The 23219-nt window shown below is 52.9% G+C and overlaps 1 protein-coding gene across 1 annotated transcript; it reads right to left on the reverse strand.

The window, feature by feature from the left end:
- Nucleotides 1-547: 547 nt before the first annotated feature.
- Nucleotides 548-18467, reverse strand: SELENON (selenoprotein N). Its single transcript, XM_069875253.1, has 13 exons — nucleotides 18353-18467; nucleotides 14804-14921; nucleotides 13907-14037; nucleotides 13160-13372; nucleotides 12194-12318; nucleotides 10909-11046; nucleotides 9242-9323; nucleotides 8129-8317; nucleotides 6707-6812; nucleotides 5381-5493; nucleotides 4587-4688; nucleotides 1464-3338; nucleotides 548-1418 (listed from the first exon to the last, which is right to left on the reverse strand). The coding sequence occupies exons 1-12, from the start codon at nucleotides 18458-18460 to the stop codon at nucleotides 3168-3170; spliced, it is 1596 nt and encodes a 531-aa protein (XP_069731354.1). The 5' UTR covers nucleotides 18461-18467; the 3' UTR covers nucleotides 548-1418; nucleotides 1464-3167.
- Between the last annotated feature and the right edge of the window lie 4752 nt (nucleotides 18468-23219).

Genomic DNA, 23219 nt, shown 5'->3' on the forward strand with positions numbered 1-23219 from the left:
TGGGGACACCCAGGCACAGCGAGCTCCCCCTTCCACACGAGCCTGGCACTGTCCCTCGCCTGTCCCCAGCCCTGCCTGTGTTTGCAGAGAGCCTGGAAGAGCTGCTCTGCCAGGGCAGGGAGCCGATACGGGGAGAGTTGGGGCACCCACCGCCCCCAGCACCCTCAGAGGTGCAGCCAGGACCCACCCGGGAGAGATGCACAGTCACTTTGTCAGAGAAGTCCCTGCTCCCCAGCTCCCCGCTCTCTCCATCCCCGCATCCCCCCTTCCCCAACCCCACCTCTTCCATTCCCCCTCTCCCTGCATCACCCCTTTGCTCCCGGTTCCCTGCTCCCACGTCCTCAGTCCCACTTTCCCCCACTACTACCCCACATCCCTCCTTCCCCGCTCCCTCCATCTCCACGTCCCCCTTCTCCGCTCCCCCCCTCCCCATCCCCACATTCCCCCTTCCCTAATCCCACTCTCCCCCCATCGCCGCACCCCAGCTCCTCCGCTCCCCTCTGCCCTGATCTCTTCCCCCAAGGACCACAGGAGGCCGAGGCCGTGGGCAGGGTTTGGGTTTAGATTCCGGTCTGGGTTTAGCAGCTCCAGACCCCTCACGGCGCCGCTCCCGCAGCCCCTCGCTGCAAACATCAGCTCTGGCCCGCTGCGGTTTCAGACCAGCGCGTCACGGAGCAGAGGAGCAGGAGGAGCAGCACCGCCCGGGTATCCCCGGCCCACCAAAAATCTTGAAGTTAGTTTACAAATAAAGGAAAAGCTTGGCACAGGTCGAAGGCCTCGGGCGTTGGCTCCTGCCTGAGACCACTCACGGTTTGGCACCGATATTGGGCTACCGGGGATGCGGTCAAGGCCCTCCCTGCTGGGCTCCTCCCAGCACCCAGAGCTTGGGGCAGGGCTGCGAGTGCCTGGTGGGTCACCAGAGGAAAACAGGGGGACCTCACGGCTGCCAAAGGCTCCAGGTCAGCCCGGAGTCACTGTGGGCCCAGGCACCGACCCTGCTCCCTCTGCCAGAGAGCTCCGTGTCTGCAGGATCACAGCAGTGATGCTGCCCTTGCAACTCCCAACGTGACCACGGCACAAGGCAGAGGGGCTCCTCTCACCCTATGGAATCGCTGCTGTGCCACTTTTTCCAAGCCTGGAAAGACCCGAGTGATCCCTGCCTGCTCCGCCACTGCCCTCTCCAGCCCCTTCTGCTGCACTGGTGGGAAGGAAAAGAAATAGAGTGACTTCTGCACCTGAGAAGACCACTCTGAAGGCCGAAGCTGGAGGGGCTCAGGAGAAGAGCAACAGAAACGCCTCACGTGGAGCTTTGTGAAAGGCAGAAGGGCAGGTCTAGAAGGAGTTGGGGTGGGTACAGACACCACCCCCTCTGCTGCTCTCTGCTCAGACCAAAGCCCCCAAAGGGATGAGGCCAAACCCTCCAAGGGACGAGGCCAAAACCCTCCAAGGGACGAGGCCAAAACCCTCCAAGGGACGAGGCCAAAGACTCCCCAGAGGGATGAGACTGATGGTGTGATGGGAACTTGGTCTCGAACACTGCCCAGAGGCTCCAGGGCAACTGCTGGCACTTCTGGCAGCCAAATCCAAGCCTGTTGTTACTGCAGGCACCTTGGAGTGTGAGAAAAGTGCAGAGCTAATGCATAGTTATACGGCTGATTGCATCTCAGGGGTAATTATTCTCACTAGAGTAATTAGTGAAGCTACGCTAGTTTAGGCCAGAGGTTCACCTAAGCTCCGTCTCCAACCACGGATACACAGGAGGGCTGGGACAGGGTGATCATCCCCCAGGTTCCCGACAGGTCCTGGAGCCCAGGAATGAAAATCCCCCTTCCTAAAAACTGCTTTCCCCTATTTGGTCCCAAAAATTTGTGCTTCAGGGAGTAGGAAAAGCCCCACCAGCCTGGCTGGCTGCAGCCACCCTCTGCAGGTGCTCTGTCTCCTTACCTCACTGCAGGAATACGCTTTCAAACCCATTTCACTGAACCTTTCCTTCTCCAAATTCCGCTCACTCTGTGGCCAGGCACCAGTACGGAGCAGGAACAACTGCTCAGGGTGTTTACGGGTAAGGGCCAAGGGTGTTCTGCCTGATTTCTTTGGAAAAATCTGAAAATTTTAGCACTCTTGGCTTTGAGAACAGCTCAGTCCTCAAGCCACTTGTGCTCTCAGGACCTCCTGTTCCCAAAGGGAACTTCACTGTGGTTCCTCAATCAGTGTGGCTTGGAAGCTCAAAGCAAACGCGGACGGAGCATTTCATCACCTCCCAGGAGGCACAGGGAGAAAACAGCTCTCTGAGCAGTGAGGTGGGAGCTGCCCTAGGTGGAATGGTGGAACCAACAGGGCTCTGGCTCTTAATTCCCCCAGGTTAACCCACACTTGACATCCTTGAGCTGCACTGGACCCCTAAGGCCCCATGTGCCAATCCCAGTTCAACTGGGTCAACCTCAGCACCTCCCTCAGGCACAAAGAACCCAAAGAAGTGTGACTGCACCACACCGGGAGCAGGAGGAGGCTACTTCAGAGCTCAGTCACAAGTTCAAGGCCACGTTCGCATCTACACGTTGCCAGTGACACTCCCATTCCACACTGGTTGCTACCACTGTCCACACACGCTGTCAGGAAGAGCTGGCATCCCAGCTTGCGGCTCAGAGCTGCTGCTGGTGAGGAGGTGTGGAGGACACCGGCTTCCAGGAGGGATCTTCTCACCTGTGCTGGATTCTGCGCCTTCACCCCCAGGGCACAGGCACCCACCACAAGTGTTCGGTCACAACAGCAATGCTGTTCTGCGAGGTTCAGCACAACACAGTCCAGTCCTTGGGATCAGGGGTTCCTGGGAGACACCTGGCACTGCTGTTAGGAGAGTTTCACCACAGCCTGAATCGGAGCTGAACAACATGAGGGTGGCTGGCGAATCAAGGCCTGTGCACTGAGAACGTTTACGGATTCAAGTAGTCTCACTCCTGTAAAAATCTGCCTGAACTCCAAAGGGTGGGTTCTGTAAACTGGAAACACTGGGAATTCAGCCTGAAAACAACGCCCAGAGCAACATCCTAGGACTGCCTGCACCCAAACATCAATGTCTGGCACAAAGAGGAGGGAGAATCGCTGTCATCAAACCAGATCTCTGAAATTTTTGGCTGTCTCTGTAGGGCGCTCGGGTGCCCCTGTTTTTAGGTCTGCAGGTACGGTTTTGCTCTTTGCAGCCCTTCCTTCAGGAACTGGAGGTAAGTTGCAGTTGAAGGGTCTTCAAAATTGGTTGAGAAACTAAAGATGCTACTTTCAACATCTTCAGGCTTCATAGAAGTAATATCCAGGAAGTAGTTGGCATTGATGTGATGAATCTGGGAAAGAAAACAGAGGAGGAAAAGCTTTAAATGCCAGAATGATTCCCCACCCACTGCCTTGGCCTCAAGCCAGGGCACCGGTGATGAGCCTGTAAATCTCTGATGCTTTGGAAATGCTAATTCAGCAGCTGGGATTCAGGTTTGCATTTTGCAGTCAGAGAAAGATGCTTAAAAGATGATGCTTGTTTCTTCTAAGAGCATCAGCCTCTTGCTCAAGTTTGGAAGAAGATGAAGGCGATTTGGGAAAAATCACACAGGTGTAAAACCTAGCTGGGAGCAAGGGCTGGGGAGATGGCAGCCTGACTGTGCCTGCTGGAGCACCTCCTGTACGGGGACAGGCTGAGAGATTTGGGGTTGTTCCACCTGGAGAAGAGAAGGCTCCAGGGAGACGTTAGAGCAGCTTCCAGGACTGAAAGGGGCTCCAGGAAAGCTGGGGAGAGGCTCCAGATCAGGGAGGGCAAGGAGAGGATGAGGGACAATGGTTTTAAGATGAGAGAAGAAGATTGAGATAAGGTCTTAGGTAGAAATGTTTTGCTGTGAGGGTGGGGAGGTCCTGACCCAGGTTGCCCAGAGCAGTGGTGGCTGCCCCAGCCCTGGAGGGGTTCAAGGCCAGGTTGGATGGGGCTTGGAGCAACTTGATCCGGTACTGCCCATGGCAGGGGGTGGAACTGGATGGGCTTTGAGGTCCCTTCCAACCCAAACCCACTGCATGATTCCATGACTGCTAGGGTGCCTGCTCTTGGCCCAGTGCCGCTGCAAACCAGCACCAAAGCCTCCAATACCGCTGTGCTTTCTGGTCCTCTAAGGAAATGGGAAAGGGGGAGATGTGGCCACTAGACACAGCAACCTCAGCAGGATGGAACTCACTTGACAGGCTGGAACTCAGCTGAGCTGAGGCCACTTGTCAGCCCACAGCCTTGTCCAGAGGGATGAGCCAGCAAGGAGCCACTCCACGTGTTACGGGCTAGTGTCTGGCAGGCGTGGGGCGCAATCGATCAGCCCCAGCAGAACCTTTCACTGCCGGCACCTGGCTGTGGACACGCAGCCAAACGCTGCACTGCCAGCTGTTGGAGCAGTTGCTGTTCTCCAAATCCAGGTTAGGGGGGCCTTGCGGGGCAGAGCAGAGCCAAGCAGATTGGCTAAGAGCTGATCTACTGGAACAAACTTAGGGAACCAAGATAAACATGCTGATAAGCACGTTCTAATGGGAAAAGCCAAGCCCAGCTGAAGCCGTAATGAACGTACCACCGTGCCGTTGGGGAGGCAGATGATCATCTCCACGGGGAAGTTGTATTTCTCCAGGTGCAGGTCAGCCAGCTTGCTGTAGAACTCATTTTCTCTGTTGCTCTGTAAGGAGACCCCGAAGAAAAATGTTTGCACACACCAAAACTAGCAGAACAACGTGGGAAGAGTACACCAAACATCAGAGGAGGCAGACCAGAAAGCTGCTCTGCAGCATGGTAGTAACTGGCTCCATCCTCACCACTTTATTGTTCCCCTCCAGACAGTCTCCCCCTCGATTTTCAGCTGCTGATGTTCTCCCCAAACAATAAAATCACCCCATCACTGCAAGTCCCAGGCACACCAACACTGGAGGTGTTTAAGGGACGGATGGATGAGGCGCTGAGGTACATGGTTTAGTGTTTGATAGGAACGGTTGGACTCGATGATGCGGTGGGTCTTTTCCAACCTGGTGATTCTATAATTCTACGAAAGCAGCAGCCAGAAGGGTTCAGGCAGTGTTTGGTTGCTCACCTTCCTGATGGCACAAATGGCCTTGGGCAAGGCTATCTTGCAGTGAAGCATCTGCTTTAGCCTTTAATATTGGCACCAGGACAGAGCAAAGAGGGTCACTGGGCCATTTTCTCCACCTGCCTCCATCTGGTCTTTGCTTGCCCCCTGCGATCACTAGGATTTTGGTTGGGGACCAAAATCCCCCACTAGCACAGGCGCAAGCCCCCGTCTTCTGCTGGTGCCCTCGTGCCAAGCACCCTCTGTGTTCACCAGCGCTCAACACCAAGAAGGCAGACGTGGCTCACCTGCAGCTCTTCCAGCTCCTTCACCAGTGACCAGCTGCTAATGAAGCTCTCGTTCAGCAAGGCGAGGATGGGCGAACTTTCCAGGACGGTCTCCCGGAGAGTTCGCCCCGAACCTGGCATGGGAAGAGAGGCAGACACTGGATTGCTGTGTTTCCTGAGCTGACTGTTGCCATGTTTGATGCCACTGAGGCTTGGGGTCCCCCTGGCCTGGCCCATTTTTATGAGGAGCATCTGAGGGACCTGGAGCTGCTTAGTCTGGAGAAGAGGAGGCTGAGGGGAGACCTGATCACTCTCCGCAGCTCCCAAAAGGAGGTTGTGGTGAGGTGGGTGCTGGGTTCTTCTCTCAGTAAGAAGTGATAGGACAAGAGGAAACGGCCTTAAGTCACACCAGGGGAGGTTTAGATTGGATATTAGGAAAAATTTCTTCCTTGAAGCAGTGGTGAAGTACTGTCAGAGGCTGCCCAGGGCAGTGGTGGAATCTCCATCCCTGGAGGGGTTCAAAACAAGTGTAGCTGCGGCACTTGAGGACATGGTTTAGTGGGCACGGCGGTGTTGGGCTGATAGTTGGACTGAATGACCATAGAGGTCTTTTCCGACCTTAATGATTCTATGACTGTCTTTTTTCTCCTCCACAGGTTATGGTTTCCCATGGGTGCTGCTGGCAGAGAAGACTAAGCAGAGCAGCCCCCAGCCACCTGCAAGGCCACAGAAGGAGCAGGACAAGCTTGCCATGGAGGCTGACTAGTGTGGTGCATTTAGGAAAGGATCAGGCCCTGCAGATCCAGCACGAGTGCCGGTCCTACCAAGCAGAGCTCGTGCATGCTGGGGAGTTTTCAAGGGCAGATAGAAATAGAGATACCCACCCCTCTCCCACCCATGGCTCCTGCTCAAGGTGGGATGCAAGCTCTTTGGTGTTGGGGGAAAGCAGCTACACATCAGGACAACTGCAGAGCCACATCTGGCTTCGGCTTTTCCTGCATGGGTGTCAGGGATAAAGCAAAGAGCAGAGCCACTGTCCCCCTGCAGATCTGCCCAAGCAGACTGAGAGGGAAAGAGAAAAAGAAAAGACCAGACCCACGCTTCTGCTGCAAAAAGGGCACTAGAATTAGCGGGTTAGACTAGGGTTTGTCTCAAATAGATCTGATCCTGCAGTGGGGATATAAACCCCCATCAGTAATTCCCCACTTTCAGCCCTATTCAGCATCTTCAGTGCCAGAACGAGTAATAAAACATTTACCGCTGGCTCGTGACCAGCTCCTGACCCCAGCTCTTCCCAGAGGCTGAACGAGGCACATCATCCCCCAGCCACCCCAGGAATGTCCTCACCTCAGCAGGACTGGTCGTCCAGGGCACCCCACAGTAGGATCGAGTGCACCAGCTTTTTTTCTGCGTTCGCTCTCTCAAAAGCTTGTGTGAAGGGAAGATAGGAGACCTGGAAGTAAAAAGATGGCTTGAAAACAGGCACAACACAGCCCACCTCAAATAGAAGCAGGGTCACAGAATCATAGAGTAGTTTGGGTTGGAAGGGACCTTAAAGATCATCCAGTTCCAAACCCTCTGCCATGGGCAGGGACACCTCCCACGGGATCAGGCTGCCCAAGATCCATTCAACTTGGCCTTGAACCCCTCCAGGGATGGGGCACCCACCACTGCTCTGGGCAACCTGTTCCAGGGCCTCCCCACTCTCATCATGAAGAAATTCTTCCTTCTGTCTAGACTAAATCTGCCCCTCTCCAGTTTATCCCCATTGCCCCTCATCCTGTCACCACAAGCCATTGTAAACAGCCCCTCCCCAGCTTTCTTGCAGCCCCTTCAGCTACTGGAACGTCACTATAAGGTCTTCTCAGAGCCTTCTCTTCTCCAGGCTGAACAACCCCAACTCTCTCAGCCTGTCCTCATATGGGACGTGCTCCAGCCCTCAGATCATCTTTGTAGCCTCCTCTGGACCCGTTCCAACAGCTCCATCTCCTTCTTAAGTTGAGGATTCCAGAACTGGACACAATCCTCCAGATGAGGTCTCACAAGAGAGGAACAGAGGGGCAGAATCACCTCCCTTGCCCTGCTGGCCGCGCTTCTGCACAGAGCCTGTTCTGGTCACTCAAATGAAAGGAACATTATTAACATCTTGGCAGCTCCAAGGGGTATCTGTAAGCTCAGCCAGATGGAGGCAGCCACTGAAACGCGTCCCAGGAGCCAAGGAAGGTTTGACATGCAGTCGCCATCTGCTCCATAGGCTACTGGCATGTTAAATAGTTTGGGTCACTCAGTGCTATGAATTTATGTTTCGCTCTGGGATGCAGAGGTGCAGGCGGACTGAGTGTTTTCTGCTGATAAGGAAAGCTTGGTCCGAAGGAAGCTGAATGCTCCAGAAGTAACGCCAGAGGAAAACCATTTGTAAGCAGTGCGATTACCTGCTTCACTCAGAAATCGCATTGGCAGCTACTGATAAAAGGGAGGATGAACCTACATTTACAATACAAGCCTCTGACACAGGACGCCCAGGCTTTGCTCCTGCCAGTGCTGCCTTTCCGAGGTGCTGTTCTCCCTCACCTGGAAACGGGAAGCCCATCAAGCCACACACGAGGTGCCTGGGAGGCACACACTGAGCTAGAAAACCCCCACACTATTCTGAATGCTGATTGGGTTGTGATGTCTGGCTTCTGCTGATCCTTCAGGTGGCTGGATGTCTTAGTGAAGGTGACCTGCACCAAATAAAAGTGCCAAGGAAGAGCCCCACCCCTTCCTCACCTTCTTAAATGGATACATGGCCACTTCCAGCTTCTGAGCTGCCTCTTCCCAGGGGATTTCCTGCTGCCAGGCTATCTCTTCGAACACAAACTGAATGGGCTCCCCTGAGGGATCCCTGCTGTCAATCACATTCCCGTTCTCGCCATGGATCACAGAGGGGATTGAAGGCCCTGTTGATTCCAGCTCCATCTGCAGAAGAACAGGCTGAGTTGACAAAGCATACATCCCACTCCTGGTTTTTCTGTACTCCAGGACAGGATAAAGATGCAAAATAGAACTGTGCAGCTTACAATGAGGATCCAGCTCAATTTACTGTCTCCTCATGCTGTGCTTTACCAGGTGCAGGCGTGTCTTATTGGGGAACAGCAGGAAAACAACTTCATTCCCTTCAGTTATTGTCTGACTGTGCTTGCTAGACTGGAAATGCAGTGGAGATTTTTGACTGTGGGACAGCAGATCCTTTAACTCTGTGGGACGTGCAGGGCTAGTGTGAAGCTCTGGCTCATCCCACCAGCACAACCCTCACAGAGCCACCAGAGGGTGCAACAGAGAAAGCCGTTCAGGAGCTTCCTTGTGCTTCAGCGTTCTGCTACATCTGCAATTATTTTATAAGTCTTTTTTGTTGACTTTTGGCAATTAAAAAGAAACCTGGATCTAGTTTAGGAGAAAATGGGACTGTTTAGTCCAGGCATTCAAAATCGTGACTTGTGTTGCCTCTCCCAAGAGCTGGGATTACCACAAACTAGAGGAATAACCTCATGCAGTTTCTAAATCCAGGCATGCTGTGGTTCATAGACCACGCTGAGCGCAGGGCCTGGGTTCAGCTCCTCACCTTCCCCCCTGCCTGTCAGACAACATCTTAAAAATGGAAAATGTCTCATGACTCCAGGAGCGTAGGGTAAAACAGAGGGGAAAATCGAAATATCACAAGGACTCGAGCTACACAGTGGCACAGGACATGCAAAGATGAACAGAGATTCTATCGTTATATTGAAATGGTCAATAGAAGGCTCTGGAGAACAGGGATAACCAAAGTGACAGAGCTAAGGAATGGTAGCACAAATCCCTGCTGGGATACTGCAGGTAAGTGGAGGATTGGGAGTGAGTACACACCTGAGGCAGGTAACCTATATCCACTTCCATGTTGCTGCTTTCACTCGCCCCATACAGCCACTCCATGTCAACGTTCAGGGACCTGCAAGGCAAACCTGGTACGATCAGAGTCATCAAGGGCTAAAGCAGCGTACAGGAATCCCCAAACAAATGAGAACACCCAGCACTCCTCTCACAAGGTCAGCACTGAAGTCCAGACCCTCTGGCTCCTCCAAAATCACCGTGTTCCCTGCTGGATCAGGGCCCAGGAACCTACCCAACACTGGGCAAAAACGCTCACGCCTCTGAGCGCTGTCAAAGCACAGAAGAGAGAGGTGTCATTGCTCCCCCTTCCTTCCCAGCACTTAACTTACATGTTCTGATCCTGCTGAACTTTTAAAAGGGTTTTTTTGGAAGCAAAAGGCTTTTGTAAGGAGTTTCTGGCAGAGCTGTAACTGCCTGCTCGCTGTAACAAATGTGCTGACAGAGCCATAGGGATTGAGCCGCCAGGGTAATGTTATAATAGAATTTTCACTCTGGCCGTCATGGGCAAAGAGATTTGAAGCTTCTTTCCTCTGAAATGCTTCCAGCTGCTTGCCAGAAAGCAGGAATGAGCTAGTGCAAAGCTATACACACAAAGCCTTAACCTGTGAAACATCAAGCGAAAAATACGTTAAAGCAAGAGCATCGGGCTTTGCTGAGCTTCACTGCCCTGAGCCAGGCTCTGGGATCGCTAGGGGCTGCCTCTCCCCATCCTCCGAGCACCAAGGGACGGTCACTGGTGAGTGAATCAGACCCTGAGATGGGTCAGGGATCCTCAGTGCCTCGTAAAGATGTATTTGCCATTTTTACAGCCAACTCAGAGCTCAATTCACTCAGATTTTCCAGGGACTTGGCTGAAAAGCGTGAGCCCATCCATCACAGACACACGAGGAGCCTTCTGCAGCCTGCAACAGGTATCCGACATCTGTGAGAGCCCCTGCCACAGCCAGGACTGCTGGGACAGGTCAAGGGAGCAGGGCTTCCAGCAGGGCTGTGAATAAAGAGGCTGCTGCCGGCCTTTAGCGCAGTATCAGGACAACTTGAATTCCCCTTCCCTGTGTGTCTTAAATCATAGAATCACAGAACCATAGAATGTGGTTTGGCACAGCAGAGCTCAGGCTTGGATGCTCAGTGCCAGCTGCCCGCAGGTTGTGCAAGGACAACTATCCCCACCCCATGCTCCGTGTCCCCAGCAACCTCCACCCTGCTTATCCCCTGTCCCTCCTCTGCCCTTGTCCTTCCCTGCCTCTTTCAAGCCAGACACCCCCAGACCTGCTGATAAACGTAGCTCTTCCTGAAAAATTGCATCAGAACCAGTTCAGGGAGCGCTGTATCTAAAGAACTGAGGGCATGATGACCGGGATGACTGCTGGCAGACAGGGATGTGTGGGGAAAACGGATAAGCAAACAGCAGAACTGGCCCGCCCAGAGCTCAGACTGCAGATCTGCCCTCCCTGCAGAGGCCAGGATGCCCACATGCCACAAGGGACAGTGCTGTCACTGTGCTTAATTCTTCACATAAAAAGAGCCCGCCAGCCTCGCCCCAGGCACAGGACAGGATCCCAGTGCTTCCGGGATCCACTGGGCTCCATTTACAAAATTCTCAACCCTCTCCAGCTCCCATTAAGAGAGAAAACCAGCTGTACCTGCTGTTAGGAACAAAGAGCTTAAACTCTCGGACATGGGAAGAATCCTTGGAGAGGACGATGTGACCCGTGAACTGGCCTGGGGAAAACCAGAAGGGGAAGTCTGGTGGCTCGTTCAGCTGGAACTCAGCGTGGATCCTGAAATGAGAAAGGAGCCATCAGCTGCAGTACCAGGAGGAGGGAATGGATCACGCATTGCAGATGACAGCAGGGAGAAGTTATCTCCGGGCAGCAGAAATTATGAAGCTAAACTGGGGCAGAGGTTCAGTTCAAAAAGCTTTTCATGTCACACAGTGAAGACAGTAAAAGACTGGAGCAGATCCCCTGGGTCAGAATCATCATCTGGGTCAGGGCCATCTCCAGGATCAATGCCTTTTGGAACTGGGCAGTAAGTGTCTATCCAGGAAAGATGAACTATGTTATGATTCCTTGTAACACAGCAATAGACTAAGACCCCTCCAGCCTCCTTTTCAGCTTGATCAGGCAATTAAAAGCTGTGTGTGACAGTTCCAGTAAATCAGCAGAACAATTCCCCAGACTCTCCCTTTTGGAAGGGCACTCCACTCTCTGAGTGAACAAAATCTAACAAATTCATAGAATCATAGAACAACCAGGTTGGAAGAGACCCACCGGATCATCAAGTCCAACCATTCCTATCAAACACTAAACCATGTCCCTCAGCACCTCATCCACCCGCCCCTTAAACCCCTCCAGGGAAGGTGAATCAACCCCCTCCCTGGGTAGCCTGCTCCAGTGCCCAATGACCCTTTCTGTGAAAAATTTTTTTCTAACGTCCAGCCTAAATCTCCCCTGGTGGAGCTTGAGGCCATTCCCTCTCGTCCTGTCCCCTGTCCCTTGGGAGAAGAGCCCAGCTCCCTCCTCTCCACAACCTCCTTTCAGGGAGTTGCAGAGAGCAATGAGGTCTCCCCTCAGCCTCCTCTTCTCAAGGCTAAACAACCCCTTGCTAATCAGACTCTCCACTAATCAGACTCTCCTTGCCAATCAGACTCTCCGCGATCTGGGAAGAGCCTCAGTGACACTGGAAGCGCGGGTGCCCTCTTTGGGCGTCAGCTCAGCACCACACAGTGTCAAGAACTGCTGCGAACCGCCCTCTCCCTGTGGCTGCTTTGCCGCAGGTCCTGCTTGGGAGCAGGACAGCACATGGAATGACACAGGGCCTCTCTGCCATGGGCTCACAGTCCCCTTCTCCCCCTCCTCTGAGATGTGGGACGAATTTAGAAGTGCTCCCAAGCCCTCCCTGAACAGCCCAGAGCCCTGGCCTTACCTGAAGGCGATGGTGTAGTAGAAGGGACTGATGGCTTGGATGCAGGCCACAGCTCCCTGGGGAGCAAAGCGGGTTTTGACGAAGGGGCGTGGGTGGAACATGCTCAGAAGCTTGTGGATTATGATCTAGAGAAAGAATTGGAAGAGAACAAAAGTGAGAAGAGTTCCTCCACTGCAGATCAGCTGCAGGTCCAAAGGAACTCTCAGCCAGGTCAGGAAGGCAAGGGAACTGGTATGACTTCAAAAGCAGCTCAGGGAGCCTACTGACTCACAAAACAAGAGACAACGCAATAGACTGCTTTTAAAAATAAATCCATCCTCATATGCTTTTAATGCTATTCCCATTGTTTGCAAGCTTCCATCATCCCAGTTGGCTGATCGTCTGCGTACATTAAACTGATCTACAAGGCTACCTCCATCAATACTACTTAAGACTTTGAAAGAGTGGGTGTGCGATCAATAAACACACTGGGCTGTGAACGTTTATCAGCTGTGTGATCAACAACCCCTCCCTGGCACCCCAGGGGACAGCGATACGCCTCTGGCTTCACAAACTGTGCGTTTGCATCATTTCTCTTGCCAATGGAACACTCGCCTTAGGAGCAGCACTTGGCAACTGCCCCACGAAGCACGTTCACTTCATACGAGTGCTTTCTGAACGAGTCTCTCCTTTTCCTGTTCCAATAAGACCAGCCTAAAATCCCAACGCTTAAATGAAGTGAGATGAAGTTACTCAAGTAAGCTGCATATGGCTAGTACTGACACCTAAAGCCTTCTGCCGGCTCTCAGGCAGGAGATGGTGCTCCTGGCTGTATATCACAGTCTTTCTACCCCCTTAGAAAGTCCAGGGAGAGATAATGCAACATCCTTGTCCCTCCAGAGACTCCTGCAATTCTCCTGGGCTTTAAGGCAGAACATTTACACAAGCCACCTCCCAGGTACATAGAAATTAAGTTTCATATCTCACCTCTTTGCCCTTGGGAGGTGGAGGGTAAAATCTGTTGTTGGAAAGGTACCCGGTGAAGATGTTCAATTCACTAGGAATTATCCACCACGGATCCCCAAGCTCCAGTTTATTCTTTGGAGGAAGAAAGGCTTTAAACTGCCTGGCGAGCAACACACTCATAGGGGTGGCTGGGGCAGTCCAGTTCCTGAGCCCAGACAGAGCGACGTGAGAAATCTGTGAACGGAAGACACAGTCAGAGCCTAGGCCACACTCTTCAGATGCGCAGGAATGGTGGTGGATGTGCAGGTTTTGGAGAAGGGTGGGGGAAATATATCACATTTTAAATTCTGCCTACCACCCCAAACGCCACCAAGTCATTCTGTCAACTATCAGTTAGGTGAGCAATAGGAAACACAGAAGAACACACCACACACTGCTTTGGACTCAGCTCCAGGAGTGCCAGCTCTTACCAGATGCTTTGGGCTTCCCAGGAAGGGTGGATTAACCGGGGCACAGTGCTGCTGAGTGCACTGGAAATGAGGAAACATTGCAGGAGGCATCGAGCTCGCTCATCAAAGCAAATCCCACAGCTTGAGTAAGACCATGTCCTCCTCCCAACCCACTGGCACTTATTCCAGCTGATGTTCCCAGCCCATAGGATGTGTTTGTACCAGAATTCCTGGCGATACACATCCTGCATGATGTGTTCACACCAGAATATCTGGCCACACACATATCCTATGTGATACCTATTCCCATGATACCTACTCCCAAGAAACCATCTTTGCTCTTCGTCATTGTTTCCATGACCAGAGGCTGGAATTTAGCCACAATGGACAATGTCTCCCCATTTGGATCAGGCGCCTCCTCCTCTTCAGATTCTGAGATGGGAGCAACTCCTAGGACAAAGGGACAGGGATTTAAGCAGCTGTTTCCCCTCCTTCCCCTTGCAAGCAACTCTGCAGTGATTACACATTTATCCTGGCAAATCCAGAAGCACTGGGAGTTTCCCAGCTTTGCAATGGCAGCAGCAGAACTCAGACCCAACCCAGGGACCGGCTTCGGCTGCAGGAATTAAAGTGGAGCCCTCCCTTTAGCAGCCGATGCTCTAAAACCATAGCTTAGTTCACTTGCTTTAGCCAAGTCACTGCGGCACAAGCAAAGCACTATTTGCATTTTGGCTGTAGATTGAGCTCTCCTGTGCATCATCACCTCACCTCCTCCTGCCTGGCAGCTCTGTGCAACATTTGCTACGCACCAATACCATCTCTAAACACAAAGGCTCAAAATTGCTGTCTGAGAGAGACCGCTACAGCTGGAGGAGCGCATGAATGGAATGCTGGGACACACAGATAGCTCTGGCCTGGCCTGGGCCAAGCTGTATTTGTTGCCTTCACCCATTTCAAATCCCTGTTAAGCTCTGGACAAAGTAACTTACGCACTTTGCTGGTCCAGCAATGGGATCTTCTGCTTTTAAAAAATCTCTGCTTCGTGAAAGTCATGTCTAGTGCTTAAGCCTTTCCAGAAATATGGAAAGCTTAACACCCTCTCTTCACGTAAATCAGACCCAAAACAGTGCCCAGAAAAGAATGAAGGCATGAATAAAAACCATAGAGTCTCTTATCTTTGGCTTTCGGTTGCTCTGTGAGGTAGACAGGTACCCACCTGTCAGCTTCTCAGCTATTGGCTTGAACTCCTCTGGGCTGAGGTACAGATCATTGTTTGTGTCCAGAGACGAGAAGAGGAACAGCCCCTCTCTTCCCAAAGACTTCAGTGCCAGCTCCTGGTTCGGGAAGAAGAGAGAAGTGAGATTTCATTCCAGCTTCCTGCAGGAATTCACTCTGGCCCCTCTCAGCCTCAGAGTTAATTTGCATTCTTTCCAGCACACAAACACAGCCATCAAACCAAAAGATTTACGTCCCTTGGCAGGGTTTTGTGCTATTTACAACAGGGATCCATGTCCAGGACTGCTGGCATGAGCGTATTAAAACTACATCTGGCTGAGTAATTTGAACGGAATCATCTGCTCAGAGCTGGCCTCAAAGTCTTTTTTCAGAAAGATTCCCAACATTTTCCAGATAGTTAGTCCTAAACCTGCAGATATTCCAGGCACCTGGAGATGTGATTTCTGTAATTAACTGACACGGGTGAAACAAAGGCAGTTAAATACATTACTGCCACATGACAAATCAGAAAGGAAATGAACCGAGCCCTTGTAACTCTGCAGAAAGCAACTTAATGTAAACCCGTGCCGAGATCAGAAAATCGTGGAATGGTCTGGGTTGGAGAGGACCTCAAAGTCCATCCAGTTCCACCCCCTGCCACGAGCAGGGACACCTCCCACTGGATCAGGGGCTCCAAGCCCCATCCAACCTGGCCTTGGACACCTCCAGGGATGGGGCAGCCACCCCTGCTCTGGGCAACCTGGGCCTCCCCACCCTCACAGGAGAACAATTCTTCCAAAGATCTCATCTCAATCTCCCCTCTTTCAGCTGAAAACTGTTCTCCCTCATCCTATCCCTGCCCTCCCTGATCAAGAGCCCCTCCTCAGCTTTCCTGGAGCCCCTTTCAGTCCTGGAAGCTGCTCTAAGGTCTCCCTGCAGCCTTCTCTTCTCCAGACTGAACAACCCCCACCAGCGTTACTGTGCCCAGCAGCCCTGCTGCAGGCAGGGTCCCCTCCAGACCCCCACCCTCAGCACTGGATGGAGCATTTTGGTCCCTGGCTCCACAGGGAGCACAGCCACCCACATCAAACACCCAACAAACCCCATGATCTGCTTCAGAAACTTCTGTGAGATCCCAGCCATCCTGTGCCTCAGTTTCTCCTTCTGTGGTACATGATGAGATTGTCTGCAAAGCCTATGCAGAGATCATCCAACGGAAGACACCACTGAATGCCTCCCTTGAAGCATCCCCAGAAAACCTCTAGATTCTTCTCGTTATTTCCACTTCAGGAAATGAACGGTTTGCAGACAGGAGAGCTCCAGGAGGTTCTTCAGCCCTCGGATCATCTCCATGGCTTCCTCCAGACTTGCTCGAACACCTCCACGTCCTTCCCACGCTGAGGGCTTCAGAACTGAACACAGGGCTCCAGTTGGGGTTTCACCAGAGCAGAGCAGAGAGGCAGAATCCCCTCCCTCACCCTTCCAGACAACTGGAGATAGAGGAGACGAGGAAAGCTCCGCAATGGTGTGAGAGGGAGAGAGGGACACAGCAAGTCAGAGAAGCCACCTCCCTGCTAGCCAGCCTGAGGCACATCCCCTGTGCTCTGTCATTTGGGGCAGCTTCCCCTGCCACCCAGTAAGAGCCTGAAGCTCGGAGCACAAACACTCCGTATTCTGCTGTTTGCCCATGTTTATTTTCCACCGCCTGCAGCCCCATCCCCAGAGCTCCTGAACCAGCTGATTTTCCATCTGTTGCCTGCCAGCCCCAAGCAGCACTAATTGGAACGGGTCCAGAGGAGGCTACAAGGATGATCTGAGGGCTGGAGCACCTCCCATCTGAGGACAGGCTGAGAGAGTTGGGGTTGTTCAACCTGGAGAAGAGAAAGTTGCGTAGAGACTTTAGAGGGACCTTCCAGTACTGGAAGGGGCTCCAGGAAAGCTGGGGAGGGACTGTTCACAAAGGCTTGTGGTGACAGGACGAGGGGCAATGGGGATAAACTGGAGAGGGGCAGGTTTAGACTAGACATGAGGAGGAATTTCTTCACCATGAGAGCGGTGCGGCCTGCTCAGGAACAGGTTGTCCAGAGAAGTTCCGGCTGCCCCATCCCTGGAGGGGTTCAAGGCCAGGTTGGATGGGCCTTGGGCAGCCTGATCCAGTGGGAGGTGTCCCTGCCCATGGCAGGGGTGGGACTGGATGGGCTTTGAGGTCCCTTCCAACCCAACCCATTCTATGATTCTATAATGCAGCCTGGAAGGCTTCGCTCCCGCCAGCTGCAGCACCAAAAGCACCTCAGAGCCTTCCAGGGATATTTCAGGCCTGAGAGAGACAGAAACAAAGACCCTGGAATAGAAACCAGAGACCTGGACATGGCTAAGGAGGGACAAGGAAGGTTGAGGTGGCCACTAATGCCATGCCATCACTTCAGCCCCGATAGCCACTGATGCCTCGTGGTCCTTTCAGCCCAGCAGTGGCCACCATGCCCTCAGTGACCACTTCTCTCCCAGTGGCCACAGATCCCTGGAGGTCACTTCAACCCTGGTGGCCACATCACTCCCAGTCACCCCTGATGCCTCGTGGTCCCCTGAACCCAGCAGTGGCCACCTTGCCATCAGTGACCACCTCTCTCCCAGTAGTCACCAATGCCTGGTGGCCACCTCACTCCCAGTGGCCACTGATGCCTGGTGGTCCCCTTAGCCCAGTGGTGGCCACCTTGCCCTCAGCGGCCGCCTCTCTCCCAGTGGCCACAGATCCCTGGAGGTCACTTCAACCCTGGTGGCCACCTCACTCCCAATGGCCACTGATGCCTTGTGGTCCCCTTAGCCCAGTGGTGGCCACCGCTCTCCCAGTAGTCACCAATGCCTGGTGGCCACCTCATTCCCAATGGCCACTGATGCCTGGTGGTCCCCTTAGCCCAGTGGTGGCCACCTTGCCCTCAGCGGCCGCCTCTCTCCCAGGGGCCACAGATGCCTGGAGGTCACTTCAACCCTGGCGGCCACCTCACTCCCAATGGCCACTGATGCCTGGTGGTCTCCTGAGTCCAGCAGTGGCCACCATGCCCTCAGTAACCACCTCTCTCCCAGTGGCCACAGATGACTGGAGGTCACTTCAACCCTGGTGGCCACCTCTCTCCCAATGGCCACTGATGCCTCGTGGTCCCCTTAGCCCAGCAGTGGCCACCATGCCCTCAGTGACCACCTCTCTCCCGGTGCCCACAGATGCCTGGAGGTCACTTCAAACTTGGTGGCCACCACTGCCAGGCAGCCACCTTGACTCGGGTGGCTACCTAACTCCCAGTGGCCACAGATGCCTGGAGGTCACTTCAGCCTTGGTGGCCGCCTCACTCCCAATGGCCACCGATGCCTGGTGGTCCCCTTAGCCCAGTGGTGGCCACTTTGCCCTCAGTGACCACCTCCCTCCCGGTGCCCACAGATGCCTGGAGGCGTCAGCGCCCCCAGCGGCCCCTCAGCCTCCACCGCCCCCCCCCCGCCCTCGGTGCCGCCGCCCCGCCCGCCGTTCCCCCGCTTCTCTCTGCCCCGTCTCTCCCCTCACCTGCTGCCGGGCCGCCTCCCCGTCCCGGTAGTACCGAACGGCCACTAGAGCCGCCAGGGCGGCGGCGGCCAGAGCCAAGCGCGGAGCGGGCCCCGCCGCCCCCGCCATGCCGGCAGCGCCCCGCCCGCCAGCGGGGAGGGACCGCGAGGGCCCCGCCTGCCCCGGGCGCCGCGGGACCCGCCGCCTTGCCTCTCGGTTAGCATCCTTTGTCCTCGAATCCACCCCCTTTGGCCCTGAATTCGCCTCCTTTGCCCTCAAATTGCCTCCTTTGCTCTTAAATTGTCTCCTTTTACGCCAAATTCGCCCCCTTTGCCCTTAAATTGTCTCCTTTTGCCCCAAATTTGCCTCCTCTGCCCTTAAAATTGCCTCCTTTTCATAGAATCATAGAATCAACAGGTTGGAAGAGACCCATCGGATCATCAAGTCCAACCATTCCCATCAATCACTAACCCATGTCCCTCAGCACCTCGTCCACCCGTCCCTTAAACCCCTCCAGGGAAGGTGACTCAATCCCCTCCCTGGGCAGCCTCTGCCAGTGCCCAGTGACCCTTTCTGTGATTTTTTTTTTCCTAATGTTCAGCCTGACCCTCCCCTGGTGGAGCTTGAGGCCATTCCCTCTCGTCCTGTCCCCTGTCCCTTGGGAGAAGAGCCCAGCTCCCTCCTCTCCACAACCTCCTCTCAGGGAGTTGGAGAGAGCAATGAGGTCTCCCCTCAGCCTCCTCTTCTCCAGGCTAAACACCCCCAGCTCTCTCAGCCGCTCTTCTTGTTCTCCAGCCCCTTCCCCAGCTTCGTTGCTCTTCTCCCAAATTTGCCTCCTTTTGCCCCAAATTTACCTCCTCTGCCCTTATATTCGCCTCCTTTTGCCCCAAATTCACCCCCTCCGCCCTCAAGTTTGCCTCCTCCGTCCTCAAGTTTGTCTCCCCGGCCTTTAAATTCGCCTCCTTTTGCCCCAAATAAGCCTCCTTTGCCCTTAAAGTTGCACCCTTTGCCCCTAAACTGCCTTCTTTTTCCCCAAATTTGCCTCCTTTTGCCCTCAAAATTGTCTCCTCTTGCCCCAAATTCCCCTCCTCTGCCCTTATAATTGGCCTTTTTGCCCCCAAACTCGCCTGCCTTTGCCTGCAAACTCGCCTCCTTTGGCCCCCAAACTCACCTCCTTTGCCCTTAAATTGCCTCCTTTGGCCCTAAATTTGCCTTCTTTGCATTTAAATTGCCCTTTTTGCCATTAAACTCACATTCCTTTGTCCCAAACTCACCTTTTCCCTTAAATTTGCCTCCTTTGGCCCTGAATTTGCCCTTTTTTGCCCTCAGTTTGTCCTTTTTGCCCCTAAATTAGTTCATTTCACTGAGGTTTATTTTATTTAATTTCACTTCACTTGTCCACCCTCCTTGTGTTCTTGGTGCCCTCCAGGTTCTTCAAATGAATCACTGAATGGTTTGGGTTAGAAGGGACCTCAAAGCCCATCCAGTCCCACCCCTGCCATGGGCAGGGACACCTCCCACTGGATCAGGGGCTCCAAGCCCCATCCAGCCTGGCCTTGAACCCCTCCAGGGATGGGGCAGCCACCACTGCTCTGGGCAACCTGGGCCAGGACATCCCCACCCTTACACGAGAACATTTCTTCCTGAGATCTCATCTCAATCTCCCCTCTTTCAGCTGAAAACCGTTCCCCTCATCCTCTCCCATCCCTCCCTGATCAAGAGCCCCTCCCCAACAGGTTGATTTTCAGACTGTGAGTGCACGTTGCTGGCTCATGTTGAGCTTCTCACCCACCAGCACCCCTAGTCCCCCATGTTACTCCTCAGTGGTGCCTTGGCTGAGCGATATGTATATTTAGTCATTTTAATCTTTCCTCATAAATCAGTCTCCCTGCTCCTCCTTTCACGCAATCCTGCACCGAAATCCCCTGATTGCTGGGGAAGATTTAGTACCATTTTCTGCTGCTGCAGGGCTAACAGCACAGAATGTTTGATCTCGAAGTGTTAGCGTTTAATCCTTTGAAGCTTTCGCTGTTTCCTAAGCCTGCCTGATCATTTGTGTTTTAGGTTTAAAGAGTGTTTTGGTTGGAGATGAGAGCATGACCAAGCTGTTAAGAGAGCAGTGGCAGCAGCATCAAGGAAGGAGAAAGAGGCTGGTAATCCTGGGCAGAACGGGCCAGGAGTGTCTGGAATTTTGAGCAATTCCCTGGACGAGATATAGAAACATCACACCGTGCGTTTTCTTGCAGATGACATCAAGCGAGATTAGAGGGAGCAGGGAGCAGGCAGCGAAGGCGACTTACAGCTTTCTCCTGGGACTTGGGCACTTATATTCTCACTGCCATAGTTCCCCGTGTAGACCTTCACACTTCTCTTCAAGTGCAAGGTTGGGCAATACAGACAGCAAACTCCACGCAGGGAGCCCCAAGCACGGGGTTAGGGGTTTGTTCTCTTTATTTTGGGTGGATATTGGTGTATTTTAAATTAAGGGACTTACTGACATGGCACCCTATCACCCCGGCATCCTCCTTAGCCCCAAGCAACCAGGAATGCATGGAACCAGCAGTCCTTGCTGCCGTGGAGAGTCATCCACGTAGAGATGTTCCACCTAGAGTTGTTCCCGTGGAGTCATCCATGTAGAGTTGTCCCATGGAAAGTTGGACATGGAGACCTGGCTGCAGAGAGTTGTCCTAAACAGGCCAGGTTGGATGGGGCTTGGAGCCCCTGATCCAGTGGGAGGTGTCCCTGCCCGTGGCAGGAGTGGGACTGGATGGACTTTGAGGTCCTTTCCAACGCAAACCATTCTGTGACGCAGTGATTCTATGAACGCCTGGGACAGAGACAGATGTGAATGAGCTAAGCACTTGTGCACTTGAAGCAGATGTGCTTTAAAACTTCGCGGACTCATTAGGCTGGGCAGCGAGGTGTGGAGAGCTTTTGCTTACCTCAGATAACCTGGCAAGTACCTGCAGAGCACAAAATGTAACAAGAGGAGATAGCTGTGAAACAGGATAAATGTACTTGGGTGTCTGGGAAAGAGCAGGAGCAAGAGGTGATATGAGCTGACAAAGACAGCAGACACCGAGGTGGAGCCGGAGATCTGCCAGGGAAGCTGGCAGAGCCAGAATGAGACCATGGAGATGAGAAGCAGAGGCGCTCATCTTACACCTGAACCGTTCCCAGTGTCACCAGCGACCATATAAAGATGACAGCCAGATGAATTATTTGATAGGAAAAAGAATGAAAGACAAAAGGTGAAATAATTGAGGGCATCCGCTGGGAAGTAATCCTCCTCAAAGGGGAACAAAGCCGACAGCTCCTGGCTCTGCGCGGCTGGAGCTGGAGATTGCGGATTACAGCACTCAGGAAAAATGTTAAATATCAAGACATCTGCTGCGTGGCCCACTCAGACACACTCGTATCGAAGGAAATCCTCATGATAGGGAAACAGCAGGAAAACTGCTACTAAGAAATTCACCCAGAAGGTAAAAGCTATCCCAGATTTCCCCTTCGCCAGCAGGGAGAGAGTTGGGCTGAAAAATAAGAAAAATAGGGAGAAGTTGGTTGCAGGGATAAAAAACTTGGAGCAATGTTTCCTTGCAGCAGAGGGATGGGTTTTCCATATGTTGGAGCACAAGCAGCAACTCTGCGTTCCAGGGTGGCGTGTTGTGAAAGCAGAAGAGCCCTGTCCTCGTTTAAATTGATGGCCCCGTTCCCATAGCCTGAAGCCCTGGCCTGCTCTAAAGGCAAAGCGATCGTGTTGTGATGGAAGGCGGCATTAAAATCCGAGCTCCGCACAAATGAAGAAAGCACCTGGAAACAGACCCACTGCGAGGAAGCAAGTCCTGACCAGACTGAGGCCCAAAACCATTAATCTTCTGGAAAACAGTAAGGAATGTGGAGTATCCATGTCTGGTTTCACATGGGGCTTTTCAAAGGGGCCAAGAAAACCAGTTTTTTTGCTGTGTTTGCTGCAGAAAAGGGGTTTCCATCCTGCTCTGGGGATCATAGAATCACAGAATGTCCTGGGTTGCAATGGACCCAGACGTGCTCAGAAGAAACTGCTTAAACTTTGGAACCACCAGCACTGGGAGCCAGCGTGCGATGCATCACATCTGAAACAATTGGATAAAGAGATCAGATCAAAATGTATGTGGAAAAATACTCCGAGTGCCAGGCTTTTGAATTCAATAACCAATTGTGCTGAAAGCCTTCCGAGGGAATTTAATAATGCTGTAAAAATGAAGCGTGGGTCACAAAAAGATGCATTTGTTCCCTCTATAGTTTTGTCTTCTCTCTGTGTACGGTCAGGTGACAACAGCCAGCTGTTCCACAAGTGGTAGTTATCAGTTTTCATCTCTCTCACTAATGCATCTTTCTTTTACCAGAACTTCATTTACAGGGAATTCCTTCTGACATGGAATAGAGCTGCGTGTCCTGATGGTGAAAATTAACACGGAAATCACAGCTCCTGAACTTGAGCGTAACAGGGGAAATGGGACATAACTTTGCTTGGCCACATTGCCTGGAAAGGTGACTCAAACACAGGAAAAACTCATCAGAAATCAACACCAGAATTGCCAGGGGTGTCCCACAAGGCAGGAAAACAGCTCAAAGACACACAGCTTCCCAGATCCTTTCTGTCAGCGATTTAAACCCAAAGAGAACACCTCATTCATTTACCTACTTGGAGTATAAAGCCAAAAGGGTTCCCATCCAGAGCAACGGGAGTCCCAGCACCCCCACCCAGCAGGAATCACAGAATCACAGAATCACCAGGTTGGAAAAGACCCACCAAATCATCGAGTCCAACCATTCCCATCAATCACTAACCCATGTCCCTCAGCACCTCATTCACCCGTCCCTTAAACCCCTCCAGGGAAGGGGACTC

The sequence above is a fragment of the Phaenicophaeus curvirostris genome, chromosome 23, assembly GCF_032191515.1.
Source record: "Phaenicophaeus curvirostris isolate KB17595 chromosome 23, BPBGC_Pcur_1.0, whole genome shotgun sequence".
Lineage (NCBI taxonomy): Eukaryota > Metazoa > Chordata > Aves > Cuculiformes > Cuculidae > Phaenicophaeus > Phaenicophaeus curvirostris.